Consider the following 19,353-nt stretch of genomic DNA (forward strand, 5'->3'; position numbering starts at 1 on the left):
ATTATGTTTTTGCTCAAAAAATATTTTTTAAACCAAAAATTTGATCATTTTGTAAAAAAAGTCAACGGAATTGTTGAAAATGAACTTTTTTTGTTGAAAATTCAATTGTTTTGTTGAACATTAAACTTTTTGTTTAAAAAATTCATCTCAATTGAAAATTTACTTTTTTGGCGAAAATTCAACTGTCTTGTAGAAAATTCGTATTTTCGGTTTTAGAATTCAACAATTGTTTAGAAAATTAAACTATTAGGTACAAAATTTATTTATTTTCTTGAAAATCTGTCATTTCTGGTAGAAACCTCATCATTTTGTTTAAAAATTTTTAATATTTGTTTGAAAATTAATCTTTTTTAGTTAAGGATTCAAGTATATTGTTTAAAATTCATTATTGATGATTAAAAGTTGAACTGCTTTCCTATATGTTCATTTTTTGTTTAAAGACTTTTATTTTCAGTTGGAAAATACTTTTTTTTTGTGAAAAAATAATTTTTAAAGACAATTTTTATCTATTTTATTAAAAATTCAACTGAGTGGTTGAAAATTAACTATTTTGTTGATATTTTATTTTTTTTAATTCAAATATTTTGACGAAAATTGATCTTTTTGGTTTAAAATTCAATTGTTTTGGTGCAAATTCGTGTTTTGTTTTGCTTGAAAAATCAATAATTTGATTCAAATTTTTATTATTTTTTGACTAAGAAATTTTTTTGTGGTAGAAAATTCAACCATTTTATTGAATATTCTTATTTTTTGTTTAAAAATTCATCTTTCTATGTAGAAATTTCAATTGAAAATTTAATTTTTTGTTGAAAAATAGTTGCAATTCGTTTTTTGTTGTGAAAACTTAATTTTTTAATTTCAAATGATTTTAAGAATTTTAAAGATTTCAAAAAAGGTACACGGCATCAGATTTGAAAGATTTTAAATAATTTAAAAAGATTTTAAATTTGAGAAGATTCCAAAAGATTTCAATAATTTTAAACGGACACAAAATACTTCACAAAGATTTCATAAATATGTCAAAAGAATAGAAGAATTTCTAATTTTTTTAGAAGATTTGAAAGGATTTCAAATATTTCAATGTTTTCAAATGACTACAAAAGATTTGATAAATATTAAAGAAAGGTTTCAAAACAATTTCAGAAAATTTCACAAAGAATTCAAGGATTGTAAAGATTTGACCATTTTGTTTAAGGACTTCAAAAGATTTCACATAGATTTCAAAAATATGAAGGATTTTAAAGACTTTACAAAGACTTAAAAATATTTCCAAAGATTTCACAAATACGACTTATGTTCGCAAAAAAAAAATAGTCACTTATGATTCTGATTTCTTTGGAAATTGTTGACAAATAAAAAATTAATCTTTCTGCTTAAAAGTTGAACAATTTGTTTGCAATTTTTTAAATTTTGTCTCAAAAATCTTTCTTAGTTGAAAATTCAACCCATTCTGAAAACTTGCCTTTTTTGGTCGAATTCAACTGTTTTTGATTACAAATTTTAAAAAAATTTGGTTGAAATATCAACTACTACATTTTTTCTTCTTCAGAATTAATATTTTTGTTTTTAATGAAAATTTAATCGCTGAAACTTTTTTATTAAAAGTAATTTTTCGTATAACATTCATCTCTTTGGTTGAAATATGATATATTTTCTTAAAAATTAATTTTTTTACTAAAAATTTTCCTGTTTCAGTTGAAACATGAACAATTTTGTTGAAAATTCTTTTGTTTTATTTGAAAATTAATTCTTTTTCATTGAAACTGCAAGTATTTCATTTGAATATTCTATCATTTTAGTTCAAAATTGATCTCTCTGGTTTAACATGAATTTTTTAAAAATGAAAATGTAAATATTAAATTTTTCTTCGACAAATTATATTTTGTAGTTTAAAATTCGTTTTTTTTTTTGGTAGACATTTAACTTCTTGATGAAAATTTCATCAGTTTAGTTAAAAATTCATCATTTTGTTTTAAAAAGTAACTTTTTTTTGAAAATTAGTTTTTTTTTTAGAATTATTATTTTTTAATTGGAAACTGTCATTATTATTCCAATTGAATCTTCCATTATTTAAGTTAAAAATTCATCTTTTTGGTTGAAAATTAATTTTTTTTTTCATAAAAAATTCTACTATTTAATTTTTGGTCGATAATTTTACTATTCGGTTTACATATTCAGAATTTTTGTTAAAAATTAATTTTTTAAACTAAAAACTTAACTAGTCCATTTTTGGTTGAAATTGACTGTTTTTAATTGAAATTTAAAAAAAGTTGGTTGTAATAGCAAGTGTTACATTTTGCGCTCAGTTATTATTATTTTTTAAATGAAAATTTAATTACTAATGATAGAACCAGTAATTTTCAAATTTTAACCACTTCTGAGTTGAAACTGGTATTTATCCAAAAGAATTTGAATTTTCCTTGGAGCAGGGAATGTTTTTAAAGAATGAATTCTAATTCTAAGTTGAAACGGGATAATTTTGAAAAAAAATTAAAATTATGAATATAAACAGGAAATTGTACAGCAAAATTCTAATTTTTATTTGAAACGGATAATTTTTGTCAAGTATTAAAACTCCAGATTTGAACAGGAAATTTTCAATTTTTAACCAATTTTGAGCTGGAATTTATCCAAGAGAATAACAATTATTAATGGAAAATTGAATTAAAAAAAATCGTTTTTCCTGATAGTAAATTAATCATTTTGTTTAAAAATTCTTCATTTTTAGTCGAAAATTCAACTTTATTGGTTGAGAATTCTTGAATTATTTTAAAAATTAGTCTTTTGGTATCAAAATAATCTTTTTGTTTAAAAATCCATCTTTTTCAGTTGAATAAATCAACTTTTTGCCTGATAATTTTATGAAACTTCGTTTGTTTTTTTTTGACAATAAATTTTTTTTTGTTTGGAAATTCTTCTTTCCTAGTTGAAATTTCAACTTTTAGGTTCAGGATTCTTTATTTTTGTAAAAAAATCGTCTTTTTTTTGGTAGTAACTCAATGTTTTTGATAAAAAATTCTTCATTTTCAGTTTGGAAGTGAATCTTTGAACTCTACAATTTATAAAAGTAAAAAATTTTGAATTAGAGAGTTTAACTGCATTTAATTTTAAATTGTTCAGTTTTGAAAAGTGTAAGTAGCTTTCAGGATTCTTGAATTTTGTAAAAAAAAAAATCGTATTTTTTGGCAGTACATTAATCTTTTTGTTTGAAAATTAATCTTTTTTAGTTGAATAAATTACCTTTCTGCCTCAGAATTTTATGAAGCTTCGTCTTTTTTGACAGTAAAATATTTTGTTTCCTTGAAAATTCTTCTTTTTTTAGTTGAAATTTTAACTTTTTTGTTCATGATTCTTAAATTTTGTAAAAAAATCATCTTTTTTAGAAGTAAATTAATCTTTTTGTTTAAAACTTATTTTTTTATTTAAAAATTCAATTTTTTGGTCGAAGATTTCTTTTAGTTAAACGAAAATTCGTCTCTTTTTGGCAGTAAAATATTTTCTTTGTTCGAAAATTCTTCTTTTTTAGATGAAATTTCCATTTTTTGTTTCAGAATTCTTGAATTTTGTAAACAAAAATAGTTTTTTTTTTTCGTAGTAAATTAATATTTTTGTTTAAAAATGTATCTTTTTCATATGAAAATTCAACTTTTTGTTTGAGAATTCTTGAACTATGTAAAAAAATCGTCTTTTTCGATAGTAAATTAATCTTTTTGTTTGAAAATTTATCTTTTTAGTTGGAAGTTCAATTTTTCGGTACAGAATTCTTGAATTCTGTAAAAAATATCGTCCTTTTTCGGAGTAAATTAATTTTTTTGTTTAAAAATTCATCTTTTTTAGTTGAAAATTCAACTGTTTGGTTCAGAATTCTTGAATTTTGTAAAAAAATCGTCATTTTTGGCAGTCAATTATTTTGTTTGTTTGAAAATTCTTTTTTAGATGAAATTTCAACTTTTTTGTTTCGAATGATCAAATTTGATTAAAAATTCGTCCGTTTTGGTCATAAATTAATATTTTTGTTAAAAAAATTCATAGTTTTTAATTGAAAATTCAACTTATTGGTCGAGAATTCTTTTAATTTAGCGAAAATTCGTCTTCTTTTAGCAGTAAATTATTTTCTTTGTTCGAAAATTCTTCTTTTTTACATGAAATTTCAATTTTTTGTTTCAGAATTATTGAATTTTGTAAAAAAATCGTCTTTTTTGGTAGTAAGTCAATGTTTTTGATTAAAAATTCATCTTTTTTACTTGGAAATTCAACTTTTTGGTTGAAAATTCTGGAATCTTTTTTAGTTGAAAATTCAACTTTTTGTTTAAAATTTTTTGAAAAATAACGTCTTCTTTGATAGTAAATCAATTCTTTTGATTCAGAATTCATATTTTTTTCAGAAATTCCATTTTGTTTAAAAAATCGTCTTTTATGGTTTTGAATTAATCTTTCTGTTTAAAAATTCGTCTTTTTTAGTTGAAAATTTATCTTATTGGTCGACAATTGTGGGATTTTATTGAAAATTCAGTTTTTTTGGCGGTAAATGATATTGCTTGTTTAAAAAATTTTTCTTTTTAGTTAAAATTTCAACTTTTCTAGTACAGAATTCTTGAATTTTGTAAAAAAAATCGCCCTTTTTGTGAGTAAATCAATCTTTTTGTTCAAAAATTCATTTTTCTTAGTGGAAAATTCAACTTTTTGGTCGGAAGTTGTTTAATTTTATTATAAATTCGTCTTTTTTGGCAGTAAATTACTTTCTTTGTTTAAAAAATTCTTCTTTTCTACATGAAGATTCAATTTTTTGTTTCAGAATTCTTGAATTTTGTAAAAAAAGTCGTCTTTTTTCGTAGTAAATTAATCTTTTTGTTTAAAGATTCATTTCTTTTAGTTGGAAATTCAATTTTTTGGTTCAGAATTCTTAAATTTAAAAAAAATCGTGTTTATTGGTAGTAAACTAATTTTTTTGTTTGAAAATTTTTGAATTTTTTGAAAAATATCGTTTTCTTTGATAGTAAATCAATCTTTTTGATTCAAAATTCATCTTTATTAGTTGGAAACTTAACTTTTTGGTTAAGAATTCTGGAATTTTATTGAAAATTTGTATCTTTTTTTGGAGTAGTTTAATCTTTTTGTATAAAAATTAATTTTTTTTAGTTAAAAATTCAACTTCTTGGTCGAAAACTCTTTTATTTTATTGAAAATTCATCTTTTGTGACAGTAAACTGTTTTGTTTGTTTAAAAATCTATTTTTTTGTAAATTGGAAATTTAACTTTTTGGCTCAGAATTCTTGAATCTTGTTAAAAATTCGTCTTTTTTGGCAAAAAATTAATTTTTTTTTAATTCTTCTTTTTTAGTTGGAAATACAACTTTTTGGTTCAGAATTCGTAAATTTTGTTAAACATTCCTCTTCTTTGGTAGTAAATTAATCTTTTTATTTAAAAATTCATAATTTTTAGTTGAAAATTTAATTTCTTGGTCGAAAATTGTTGAATTTTATTGAAAATTCATTTTTTTCGCAGTAAATTATTTTGTTTGTTTGAAAATTCTTCTTTTTTAGTTGAAATCTCAACTTTTCGTTTGGGAATTTTTGAATTTTGTTTAAAAAATCGTCTTGTATGGTTTTAAATTAATCTTTTTGTTTAAAAATTTATCTTTTTAGTTGAAAATTCAACTTTTTAGTCGAAAATTCTTTAATTTTATCATAAATTCGTCTTGTTTGGCAGTAAATTACTTTCTCTGTTTAAAAAATTCTTCTTTTTTACATGAAATTTCAGTTTTTTGTTTCGGAATTTTTGAATTTTGTAAAAAAAGTCGTCTTTTTTCGTAGTAAATTAATCTTTTTGTTTAAAAATTCATTTCTTTTAGTTGGAAATTCAATTTTTTGGTTCAGAATTCTTAAATTTTGTAAAAAAATCGTCTTCATTGGTAGTAAATTAATCTTTTTGTTTAAACATTCATCTTTTTTAGTTGGAAATTCAACTTTTTGGTTAAGAATTCTGGAATTTTATTGAAAATTTGTCTTTTTTCTTTGTAGTAAATTCACCTTTTTATTTAAAAATTCATCTTTTTTAGTTAAAAATTCAACATTTTGGTTGACAATTTTTGAAGTTTATTAATATTCGTCTTTTAGGGTAGTAAATTAATCTTGTTGTTTCAAAGTAATTTTTTTGTAGAATATTTAACTTATTGGTTGAGAATTCCTGAATTATTAAAAAAATTCGTCTTTTTTGGTAGTAAATTAATTTGTTTGTCTGAAAATTCTTCTTTTTAGTTTATATTTAAACTTTTTGGTACAGAATTCTTAAATTTGGTAAAAAAAATCGTATTTCTTTGTGGTAAATTAATCTTTTGGTTTAAAAATTCATCTTTTTAGTTAAAAATTCAACTTCTTGGTCGAAAATTATTTAATTTGATTGAAAATTCGTCTCTTTTGGCAGTAAATTATTTGTTTCGTTTAAAAATTCTTCTTTTTCGTTTATATTTAAACTTTTTGGTACACAATTTTTTAAATTTGGTAATAAAAATCTTATTTTTTGGTTGTAAATTAATCTTTTGGTTTAAAAATTCATCTTTTTAGCTGAAAATTCAACTTCTTGGTCGAAAATTCTTTAATTTGATTGAAAATTCGTCGTTTTTGACAGTAACTTATTTTGTTTCTTGGAAAATGCTTCTTTTTAGTTAAAATTTCAAGTTTTTGGTACAGTATTATTGAATTTTGTAACAAAATCTTCCATTTTGGGAGAGTAAATTAATTTTTTTGTTTCAATATTCATCTTTTTTAGTTGAAAATTCAACTTTTTGATTCAGAATTCTAAATTTTTTTTTAGAAATTCGTCTTTTTTGGTAGTAAATTAATCTTTTTGTTTGAAAATTCATCTTTTTTATTTAAAAGTCAACTTCTTGGCCGAGAATTTTAGGATTTTATTGAAAATTCGTCTCATTTGGCAGTAAATTATTTGTTTTGTATGAAAAATCTTCTTTTTAGTTTATATTTAAACTTTTTGGTACAGAATTCTTAAATTTGTTAAAAAAATCGTATTTCTTTATAGTAAATTAATCTTTTGGTTTAAAAATTCATCTTTTTAGTTAAAAATTCAACTTCTTGGTCGAAAATTCTTTAATTTGATTGAAAATTCGTCTCTTTTGGCAGTAAATTATTTGTTTCGTTTAAAAATTCTTCTTTTTCGTTTATATTTAAACTTTTTGGTACACAATTTTTTAAATTTGGTAATAAAAATCTTATTTTTTGGTTGTAAATTAATCTTTTGGTTTAAAAATTCATCTTTTTAGCTGAAAATTCAACTTCTTGGTCGAAAATTCTTTAATTTGATTGAAAATTCGTCTTTTTTGACAGTAACTTATTTTGTTTCTTGGAAAATGCTTCTTTTTAGTTAAAATTTCAAGTTTTTGGTACAGTATTATTGAATTTTGTAACAAAATCGTCCATTTTGGGAGAGTAAATTAATTTTTTTGTTCCAATATTTATCTTTTTTTAGTTGAAAATTCAACTTTTTGATTCAGAATTCTAATTTTTTTTTTAGAAATTCGTCTTTTTTGGTAGTAAATTAATCTTTTTGTTTGAAAATTCATCTTTTTTAGTTAAAAATGCAACTTTTTGATGACCGGGAATTTTTTTTGTTTGATTAAAACGGCCACCCGGAAAGTCTAGACTGAATATCAGTTCAAGAAGTATGTTAGGCAAGTGAAATTTGTGTGATTGCAGCATTTGCGAATGACACTGAATGACCAAGGACACTGTCGGGTGCAGCACCTTTGCTTCCCAGCAATTTACGATATGCTCGAGCACTTTCGACAAAATGCCATACCACTAGAATCGGGTGGGACAGCCGATGTCACACTTACGGAGTATGTAGTGTCGAATCCAGCTGGCAGAAGTGCACACAATCATGGAGCAACTGGAGCAACTGGAACAGTTGGAGCCGCCGGAGCAGCCGTTCAACAAGCGCAAGAAAGAAGGCCCGTTGTCGCCGCTCCCGAGCCAAGAGAAGTAAGAGTCAGCAGCGGAAGTCTAACACCTCTTGAGTGAGCACGAGTGGCCGACTCCCACAGTCTGAAGTTTGATCTACAGACAGTGAGTAGATAGATAACAAGCTAAAGGAGACGCGCCCCTTATAATCATTCATTCGTAGTCGTTCTCTCTTCTCCATTTATTTCAAAACAGATAGTTTTGATAACTGCTTTCAGAATTTAATATTACAGGCCCCTATTTTTTCCATTTTGTACCCCAGATTCAATTAAGAACCCTAGAGTACCCTATTTTCAAAAAACGGGATATAATTTTACTCTTTTCTACTTAAATCAATGGATTTTTTTTTTAATTTTTCAAAGTTTTAATTTAATTGATCTTTAGGATCAGTGGATACAATGATTAAAGGATTTGGAATATTTTAAAGTGTTTTTTCAAATGGCAGTTTCAAGAGCGTTACAAAAATTTAAAGGAATGTAAAGGATTTTAAATAATTTGGATTATTTTAAAAGATTAAAAAGTAGTTTGATTATTTATTTAAGTAATTTAATGGGATCTAAAAGGATTTTAAATACTTGAGGGTATTGTAAAAGATTGTCAGGTGTTTTCAAAAGCTTAAAACAGTTTCAAAGGCTTTCAAAAGTTTCGAAATATTTAAGGAAATTTAAAAATATTCCTAGAATTTTTTTCTTTATTTCAGTAGCTTAATTAAATAAAAAAAATCTGTAAACTAGTTTATTGTTTTTTAGTTAATAGTTTTTAGTTAATTCAATGGCTTTCAAAGACGGTATTTTTTTTTTTTTGGTAGTCTTGGTAGTTATTTTGATCATTTTTTGTAGTAAATTAATATTTTTGTTTCAGAATTCATCTTTTTTAATTGAAAACAGACAGATAGTTTTGTTAACTGCTCTAAGAATTTAATATTACAGGCCCCTATTTTTTCCATTTTGTACCCCAGATTCAATTAAGAACCCTAGAGTACCCTTTTTTCAAAATTTCATCCCTACGGGTACCCTTTTTTGAGTCTGGCAGTTTGAAAAAAAAATTAAAAAAAAACGAAAATCAGAGAATTTCTGTTAGAAGTAACTGTAAAAAATAATACTTTTTCAAATGAAAAGATCAGATTAGTCACGTTTCATTCAATAAATTCATTCGTCGGTCTTTTTTGATAAAACATTACTATTCTTGATCAGAAATGTATTTCTTTAGTTAATAATCCAACTAGTTCGTGAAAAAATCATTATTTGGATAAAATTTTGTTTATCAAAAACTAAACTATTTTATTGAAAATTTTCCTTTTGTTGGTTGAATCTAATTTCCATAAATAAAAATTAACGTACTCAATTTCTTTGAGAGAAAATTAATCTTCATGGCTAAATATTCATCTTTCTGGTTAAAAATTCAACATTTTAGTTAAAAAATCAATATTTTGGTTAAAAATTCATTTTGTTCGTTGAATAATAATAATTTTCGTTAAAATTTTATTTCTGCGACTGAAAATTTCTTTATTTTGTTGAAAACTCGTCTTTTTGGTAGAAAAATAATCTTTTAGGTTTGAAATTAATATTTTTGGTGGAAAATTTATATATTTTGTTGATAATTCGACTTTTTTCCTAGAAAATTAACTGTTTGATTGTAATTTCATCTTTTTTGTTAGAAGTTGAACCAGTTGGTTAAAAATTAATTTTGTTGTTGAAAAAATTCATAATTTTTGTTTAAATCAATCTTTTTGGTCGAAAATTCATTTTTAGTTTATAAATCATCTATTGGATTAAAAATTTATTTTTGGCTTGAAGATTTATCATTTCAGTAGGAATTTTGTTTATTTCTATTTTTTCAGTTTAAAATTGAACTATCTCGTTGAAAATTCGTCATTAGCGATTAAATTTTTTTTACAGAAAATATATTATTTCACCTTTGTTTAAAATATAAAACTTACCTTTTTAGTTGAAAAGTCGAATTTATGGGTATAAAATTAATCTTTTTGAATGAAGATTCATCAATTTAGATGAAAATTATTATTTTCTTCGTTGAAAATTAATTTTCTTAACTGAAAATTTAACTATTAATTTTTGGTTAAAAATTGATCATTTTTAGTTGAAAATTCATGTATTTTGTTGACAAATTGTCTTTTATGGAATAACATGTTCTTAGTTGACAACTCTCCTATTTGGTTGAAAATAATTTTTTATTAAAAATACGTCATTTTAATTAAAAGTTCTGTTTTCTGCTTAAAAATTTATCTAATTTGTTTAAAAAAAAAAAAGTTCGGTTGAGAATATTAATTCTTTTAACTGAATATTTAACTATTCGATTTTTGGTTTGAAAGATACCTCTTTTGGTTGAAAATTCAGATGTTTTGTTGAAAATTCGTCTTCTTTCGTAAAAAAAGTTTTGTTCTTAACAAAGTTTTGTCTCAACTCTACCTAGAGGATTTTTTAACTTTGAAAAAAAGGAAAAATCAGATAATTTCTGTAAGAAGTAGCTGTAAAAAATAATACTTTTTCAAATGAAAAGATCAGATTAGTCACGTTTCATTCAATAAATTCATTCATCGGTTAATCACTATTTTAGTGCATTTTTAAAAATTCTAAGGCATTTTCAGAAGCTTTTAATTTGAAGTATTTAAGGGAATCATAAAAGATTCAAAGGATTTTTTTTTATTAATTTCATTCATTTGAAGTGATTTTAAAGCTTTTTAAATATTATAGGATAAGGAATTTTCTAAAATTTCTGAAGATATTTTTCAATGATTTCAAGGGATTTTAAAGCCCTCAATGTATTTTAATATATTTTCCATGATTTCAGAAAATATCATCATAGAATATCACGGAATTTTATAATATTTCAGTGGATTTTACAGAATTTATTCATGAGAAGTGAGGCATTTTCTAGCGTTTTAAAGATTTTAAGAGATTTTAAATTCACCCTGAATTATTTGGAATACTCTTGAAATTTATTAATTCACTGGAAGTTTTCTAATTTACTTGAATTTATATAATTTTACTCTTTTCTGCTTAATTCAATGGATTTTTTTTACTTTTCAAAGAAAAATTCGTCTTTTTTTTTGGCAGTAAATTATTTTGTTTGTTCCAAAATTCTTATTTTTTAGTTGAAATTTCAACTTTTTGGTTCAGATTTCTTGAACTTTGTAAAAAAATTCGTCTTTTTTTGGTAGTAAATTATTCATTTTGTTTAAAAATTTATCTTTTTTAAGTGAAAATTCAATTTTTCGTTACAAAATCCTTGAATTTTGTAAAAAATCGTCCTTTTTGGGAGTAAATTAATTATTTTGTTTAAAAACTTATCGTTTTTATTTGGAAATTCAACTTTTTTGCTCAGAATTCTTGGATCTAGTTTAAAATTGGCCTTTTTGTTTGAAAATTCATATTTTTTAGTTAAAAATTCAACTTTTTGGTTGACAATTCTTGAAGTTTATTAATATTCGTCTTTTTGGATAGTAAATTAATCTTGTTTAAAAGTAATTTTTTTGTAGTAAATTTAACTTATTGGTTGAGAATTCCTGAATTATTGAACAAATTCTTTTTTTTGGCAGTAAATTAATCTTTTTGTTTGAAAATTGATCTTTTTTAGTTAAAAATTCAACTTCTTGTTTGAGAATTCTAGGATTTTATTAAAAATTCGTCTTTTTTGGCAGTAAATTATTTGTTTTGTTTGAAAATTCTTCTTTTTAGTTTGCATTTAAACTTTTTGGTACAGAATTCTTAAATTTGTTAAAAAAATCGTATTTCTTGGTAGTAAATTAATCTTTTTGTTTAAAAATTCATCTTTTTTAGTTGAAAATTCAACTTTTTTATTCAGAATTCTAAAATTTGTTAAAAAATCGTCTTTTTGGTAGTAAATTAATCTTTTTAGTTAAAAATTCAACTTTTTCATTTAGAATTCTTGAATTTTATTAATATTCGTCTTTTTTGGTAGCAAATTAATCTCGTTGTTTAAAATGATTTTTTTTAAATTCAACTTATATTGGTTGAGAATTCCTGAATTATTAAAAAAATTAGTTTTTTTGGTAGTAAATCAATCTTTTTGTTTAAAAATTTATTTTAGTTGAAAATTCAACTTCTGCGTCGAGAGTTGTGGGATTTTTATTGAAAATTCTTCTTTTTAGTTTATATTTCAACTTTTTGGTACAGAATTCTTAAAATTTGTAAAAATAATCGTATTTCTTCATAGTAAATTAATCTTTTTATTTAAAAATTCATCTTTTTTAGTTGGAAATTCAACTTTCTGATTCAAAATTCTTGAATTTTATTAATATTCGTCTTTTTGGGTAGAAAATTAATCTTGTTTAAAATCATTTTTTTGTAGAAAACTCAACTTATATTGGTTGAGAATTCCTGAATTATTAAAAAAATAGTCTTTTTTGATAGAAAATTAATCTTTTTGTTTAAAAATTCATCTTAGTTGAAAATTCAACTTCTTGTTCGAGAATTTTTGGATTTGATTAAAAATTCGTCTTTTTTGACAGTAAATTATTTGATTTGTTTGAAAATTCTTTTTAGTTTGTATTTCAACTTTTTGATACAGAATTCCTCAATTTTGTAAAAAAAATCGTATTTCTTCGTAGTAAATTTATCTTTATGTTTGAAAATTCATCTTTTTCACTCAGAAATCCAACTTTTTGGCTCAGAATTCTTGAAAGTTGTTAAAATTCGTCTTATTTAGTAGTAAATTAATGTTTTTGTTTAAAAATCCTCTTTTTTCTAGAATTTCTGAAGTTATTCTTCAATGGTTTCAATGGATTTTAAAACTCAATGTATTTTAACATATTTTCCATGGTTTCAGAAAATATCATCATAGAATATCACGAAATGTTATAATATTTCAGTGGATTTTACACAATTTATTTATGAGAAGTGAGGTATTTTGTAGTATTTTATAGATTTGAAGAGATTTTTAATTCACCCTTAATTCTTTGGAATTATTTTGAAATTTATTATTGATATAATTTTACTCTTTTCTACTTAATTCAATGGATTTTTTAAAAAAATTTTCAAAGGATTCGAAATATTTAAGGAAATTAAAAAATATTCCTAGAAATTTTTTATTTATTTCAGTAGCTTGAAGGCTTTCAAAGACTGAAATGTTTCACGGTATTTTCTTTTTTTGGTAGTCTTGGTAGTAGTTTTGATCTTTTTTTGTAGTAAATTAATATTTTTGTTTCAGAATTTATCTTTTTTAATTGAAAATCCAACTTTTTGGTTCAGAACTCTTAAATTTTGTTAAAAAAATCGTCTTTTTTGTAGTAAATTAATTTTTTTGTTTGAAAATTCATCTTTTTTAGTGAAAAATTCAACTTTTTGGTTAAAAATTCTTGAATTTGATTGCAAATTCGTCTTTTTGGCAGTAAATTATTTTGTTTGTTTAAAAATTCTTCTTTTTTAGTTGTGACTTCAACTTCTTGGTCCAAAATTCTTGAATTTTATTGAAAATTCATCTTTTTTGACAGTAAATTATTTTGTTTGTTTGAGAATTCTTCTTTTTGGTTAAAATTTCAACTTTATGTTACAGAATTCCTAAATTTTGTAAAAAATCGTCCTTTTTGGGAGTAAATTAATTTTTTTGTTTAAAAACTCAACTTTGTTAGTAGAAAATTCAACTTCTTGGTAGAGAATTCTTAAATTTTGTAAAAAAATCGTACTTCTTCGTAGTAAATTAATCTTTTTGTTTAAAAATTCTTCTTTTTTAGTTGAAAACTCAACTTTTTGGTCCCGGATTCTAGAACTTTGTAAAAACATCGTCTTTTTTGGTAGTAAATTAATCCTTTTGTTTAAAAATTTATCTTTTTTAGTTGGAAATTAAATTTTTCGGTACAGGATTCTTGAATTTAAAAAAAAGGGTTTCAAATACTTGAGGGTATTGTAGAAGATTCTCAGGTGTTTTCAAGAGCTTCAAAAAGTTTGAAAGACTAAAAAATTTCAAAAGATTCGAAATATTTAAGGTAATTTAAAAAGGTTTCTAGAAATTTTTTATTTATTTCAGAAGTTAGAAGACTTTCAAAGACTGAAATATTTTAGGGTATTTAAAAAGATTCCAAGGCATTTTCAAGAGATTTGAACAATTTCAAGGGGTTTCTATAGGGGTTTTAAAAATTTTAAGGGATTTTAATGTTTTAATAGATTTCAAAGAATTTTTCACCATATATTAGTTATTTCGTAGTTTTTCGAAGATCTTAAGAGATTTTCAAATATTTGTTACAATTCATTTGTAATTCGCCCTCAATTCTTATTAATTAATCCTAAATCCTTTTAAATTCTTTTGAATTCTTCTAAATGCACTCAATTCTACCCAATGTAATTAATTTTTCCATGTTTTTTAATTGTTTTCAATTCACGTGATTGATTTTTAAATTCAGCTTGATTTTGTATGATTTTCATATAATTATTCTCATTTCTTTTATATTTCTCTAAATTTTTTTACTTTAAAATTCAACTTTTTGGTTCAGAATTTTTCTCTCTTTTGTTTGTTTGAAAATTCGTCTTTTTTAATTGAAATTTTAACTTTTCGTTTGAGAATTATTGAATTTTGTTTAAAAAGTCGTCTTTTATGGTAGTAAATTAGTCTTTTTGTTAAAAAATTAATCTTTCTCAGTTGAAAATTCAACTTCTTGGTCGAGAATTCTTGGATTTTATTGAAAATTCGTCTCTTTTTGGCAGCAAATTATTTTGTTTGTTTGAAAATGCTTCTTTTTAGTTAAAATTTCATACTTTTTGGTACAAAATTCATGAATTTTGTAAAAAAAATGTTTTTTTTTTAGGAGTAAATTAATCTTTTTGTTTAAAATTCATCTTTTTTAGAAGAAAATTCAACTTTTTGGTTTAGAATTCTTTAATTTTGTAAAAAAATTGTACTTTTGCGTATTAAATTACTCTTTTGGTTTAAAAATCCATTTTTTAAACTGGGAATTCAACTTTTTGGCTCAGAATTCTTGAATCTTGTTAAAAATTCGTCTTTTTTTGTAGTAAATTAATATTTTTGAATCAGAATTCATCTTTTTTAGTTGAAAATTCAACTTTTTGGTAAACGTAAAAATTAATCTTTTTGTTTAAAAATTCATCTTTTTGAGTTGAAAATTCTACTTGGTCGGAAATTCTTTAATTTGATTGAAAATTCATCCTTTTTGGCAGTCAATTGTTCTATTTGTTTGAAAATTCTGTTTCATATGAAATTTCAACTTTTTAGTTCAGAATAATTGAATTGTGTAAAAAAATTGTCTTTTTTGGTAGTCAATTATACTTTTTGTGTAAAAATTCATTCTTTTTAGTTAGAAATTCAACTTTTTGGTTCAGAATTCTTAAATTTTGTTAAAAATTCGTCTGTTTCGGTAGTAAATTAATAATTTTGTTAAAAAATTCATCGTTTTTAGTTGAAAATTCAACTTCTTGGATGAGAATACTTGAATTTGATTGAAAGTTCGTCTTTTTTAGCAGTAAATTGTTTTGTTCAATTGAAAATTCTTTTTTAGTTTTAATTGAAAATTTAATTCTTCTATTTTTGGTTTAAAACTCTTTTTTTATGAAAAAACTATTTTTTTTTGAAAATTATTTTTTTTTTTGTGTTGAACATTTATTTTTCTAAAATTTTAGCTGTTCTAATTTTCATTGAAAACTGACCTTTTTGAGATAAAAATTCATATACTTTGTTTAAAAGGAGTCTTTTTCGGGAGAAAAATTAATATTTTTGAGTTTAAAATTCAATTATCTAATTGGTTAAAATTTTTTATTTTTGGTTGAAGATTCATCATTTTAGATAAAAATTAATTTCTCTGGTTCCAAATTTATCGTTTTGATTTGAAAACTCAACTAAAAAGTGTTTAATATGTATTTAAAAACAAAATATTTTACATATTATCTTAACTGATATTTATCGAAAACAATTATAATTTGTCTTGGAACAGGAAATTACAAAATATATATAAATTCTGAGCTGCAACAGGGAATTTTCTAAAAGAATTAATTTTAATTCTAATTTGAAACGGGATATTTTCGAGGAAAAAAATTAAAAATTATGAATTTGAACAGGAAATTGTACATAACAATTTTGAATTTTTTGAAATTCCTAAATGGAAAATTGAATCTTTAAAATAAAAATTGTAATTCTGGGTTGAAACGAGGTATTTTCGAACAAAATTTAAACCATGAATTGGAACAGGGGATTTTACAAAAAGTTCTAATTTTTAGTTGAAATGGAGAATTTTCTTAAAGAAATAAAATTCTGGATTTTAATAGGGAATTTTCAGTTTTTAACTAATTTTGAGTTTGAAGTGGTATTTATCCAGGAGAATAACGATTCTTGAATGAAAAATTGAATTTTTTAAACAAGATTATCATTCTGAGTTGAAATAAGGTACTTTCGAAGAAAATTTAAATTATGATTTGGAACAGTGAATTTCTCAAAAAGTTCTAATTCGTACAATCAGTTGAAATGGAGTATTTTCGAAAAGAAGAAAAATTCTGGATTTAAACAGGGAATTTTTGGAAAAGAATTAAAATTTCAATTTCTAACTAATTTTGAGCTGGAGTTAGAATTTAAAATTGCTTAAAATGTTACAATTTAGAAGATTTTTAAATTCATTGATTGATTCTTCAATTTAAAAAATTGACAATGATTATGTGGATTTATATTTTTGGAACTGAATCTGAATTTTCCATTTATATATGCAAATGATTAATTTGTTTTTTTTCTTGAAATAAAGTGGCCACCCTGTTAAACTATTTAGAACGCTAAACCTATCTGATTTGAAATGGATTCGTTCTAGAAATTGGGATAAAATTAAAATTTTTTCTTGAAGGAATGTTTCTTCATCTGGGTTGATGAACTTTGCAGGTTCAGACTTATGGCGGGGCTATAAGAATTCGAGCTGAGTCTCTGGAACGACTGGAACAGCAAACTTTGAATTTGGAACAGGCCGCAGCAGCAAGTGGAAGAGCTGTGCAAAATGCCTACAGTTTTCTTTGACGCTGGATGCGCAGCAATTTGCCACCAGGATATCATCCGGTTAGTTCTCCAGACTGAAATTTCCCTTTTCCAGAAGTCAAAGATAGACTTAAACCCAGTGTTATTTGCTTCCAAAGTCAAATTTTTTTTTTATTCTTGTGTGATGAGGAAACAAGAAACGGTATAGTTGAACCAAATTTATATTAAAAAAAAAGTAATGCGAATAACAAAACTAATAGAGGGTGTCTATTCACCTGGAAAAAATGGATTTTTTTTATATACAAACTTGGAGAAACTTAGAAATATCAGGAAATTGTTTTAAATTGGAATATAAAATGAAATAACAATTCTTTTTCATTCGTAAAAGTAACTTTCGCAGTACTGGATTTATACGGATTTAAATCAAACTTCTTTTTATTATTTAATCTATGGAGATGAAATAAATATTTGTTTAAATGATTTTTGGAAATTATGGACGTTAGGAACTATAGGAAATTATTAATGATGTTTTTACAGGGATCACAGTGCGAACGGAGATCAAAAAAGGGGATAAGCATTAATTTTTATATTTCGAAAAGAAGATACAATATTCTTATAAGAAATTTTCTATTAACAAAAAAATGTTAAATGAGCTGGAATTTTTTTAAATTTTATAAATTTCCTACTGAGAGTCCATTAGATGTCTATTAATTTTCCAAAAAGCATATTTCACAATAGCGACCCGTTTTAGAAAAAAAAAGATTTTTCCAAAAATTATGTTTTATGGATTGAAATTTTTATTTATTAAATTCTCATGTTGTATTCAACGGTGGGAAATTAAAGAAAAACCAACTGTTGCGAACTCAATTTTTTATTTTCTTTTTCAATTTTGCAACTGTGGAAAATTTATTATTCTTCAATTATCATCAATGGAGCTTTCAACAGTTAAAAATTCAGTTATTAATTTTCTTCAATTTTCAATAATTAATTCATTTTTCTTAAATTTTCAACAGTTGAATATTTAATTTTCAACAATTTATCAAATTTTCTTTAATTGAAAATTCACTTACCAATTTTCTTCAATTTTCGACAGTTGGAAATTCAATATTCTTTAATTATTAAAAATAGAGTTTTTAAAATTTAGTATTCGATATTATTCATTTATCAACAATATAATTTCCAACTGTTGAAAATTCAGACATCAGTTTTCTTCAATTTTTGGACAATAGAATTTTCAACTCTTGAAAATTCAATGATCAATTGTTAACAGTTAGTAATTAAAGTTTTAATTCTTTTCAATTTTCTTCAATTTTCAATAGTTGAAAAATTCAATATTATTAAATTATTTATAACCGAATTTTCGAATGATAAAAAATCAGTTATCAATCTTCTTTAATTTTCAATAATTAATTCATTTTTCTCAAATTTTTAACAGTTGAATATTTAATTTTCAACAATTTATTAAATTTTCTTTACTTGAAAATTCACTTACCAATTTTCTTCAATTTTCGACAGTTGGAAATTCAATATTCTTTAATTATTAAAAATAGAGTTTTTAAAATTTAGTATTCGATATTATTCATTTATCAACAATATAATTTCCAACTGTTGAAAATTCAGACATCAATTTTCTTCAATTTTTGGACAATAGAATTTTCAACTGTTGAAAATTCAATGATCAATTGTTAACAGTTAGTAATTAAAGTTTTAATTCTTTTCAATTTTCTTCAATTTTCAATAGTTGAAAAATTCAATAGTATTAAATTATTTATAACCGAATTTTCGAATGATAAAAAATCAGTTATCAATCTTCTTCAATTTTCAATAATTAATTCATTTTTCTCAAATTTTAAACAGTTGAATATTTAATTTTTTTAAATGTATCGAATTTTCTTCACTTAAAAATTCTCTTATCAATGTTCTTCAATTTTCGACAGTTGAAAATTCAATATTCTTCAATTATTAACAATAGAATTTTCAACTTTCAAAATGTAGTGTTCAATATTCTTAATTTATTAACAATTGAATTTTCAACTGTTGAAAATTTAATGATCAATTTTCAACAGTTAGTAATTATATTTTTAATTCTTTTACATTTTCATCAATTTTCAATAGTTGCAAATTCAATATTATTAAATTATTTATAACCGAATTTTCGAATTATAAAAAATCAGTTGTCAATCTTCTTAAATTTTCAATAATTAATTAAATTTTCTCATATTTTTAACAGTAGAATTTTTAATTCTCAAGAATTTATTGAATTTTCTTCTGTTGAAAATTTAGTCATCAATTTCCTTCAATTTTTGGACAATAGAATTTCCATTTGTTGGCAATTCAATCATCAATTTTCCTCAATTTTCAACAGATTCAATCCTAAATTTTCTCAATTGTTGAAAATTCAATAATCAAATTTCTTTAATATTCAAAAGATAATTAAATTTTC

At 23.0% G+C, this 19,353-nt stretch overlaps 1 protein-coding gene across 2 annotated transcripts in view; it reads left to right on the top strand.

Annotated features, from left to right (window-relative positions):
- The window catches only part of LOC117169287 (SH2B adapter protein 1), a 36,853-nt gene extending 19,104 nt beyond the window's left edge, over positions 1-17,749 (top strand). The window contains exons 4-5 of one of the 2 annotated variants that reach the window (XM_033355589.1): positions 7,710-7,994; positions 16,821-17,749. In XM_033355589.1, coding sequence (XP_033211480.1) covers positions 7,710-7,994; positions 16,821-16,952 — 417 coding nt within the window. In that variant the 3' untranslated portion in view covers positions 16,953-17,749. Of the gene's footprint in view, positions 1-7,709; positions 8,079-16,820 lie in introns of both variants that reach the window. The other variant, XM_033355590.1, reaches the window with a different exon arrangement.
- Positions 17,750-19,353: the final 1,604 nt, after the last annotated feature.

The sequence above is a fragment of the Belonocnema kinseyi genome, chromosome 3, assembly GCF_010883055.1.
Source record: "Belonocnema kinseyi isolate 2016_QV_RU_SX_M_011 chromosome 3, B_treatae_v1, whole genome shotgun sequence".
NCBI lineage: Eukaryota > Metazoa > Arthropoda > Insecta > Hymenoptera > Cynipidae > Belonocnema > Belonocnema kinseyi.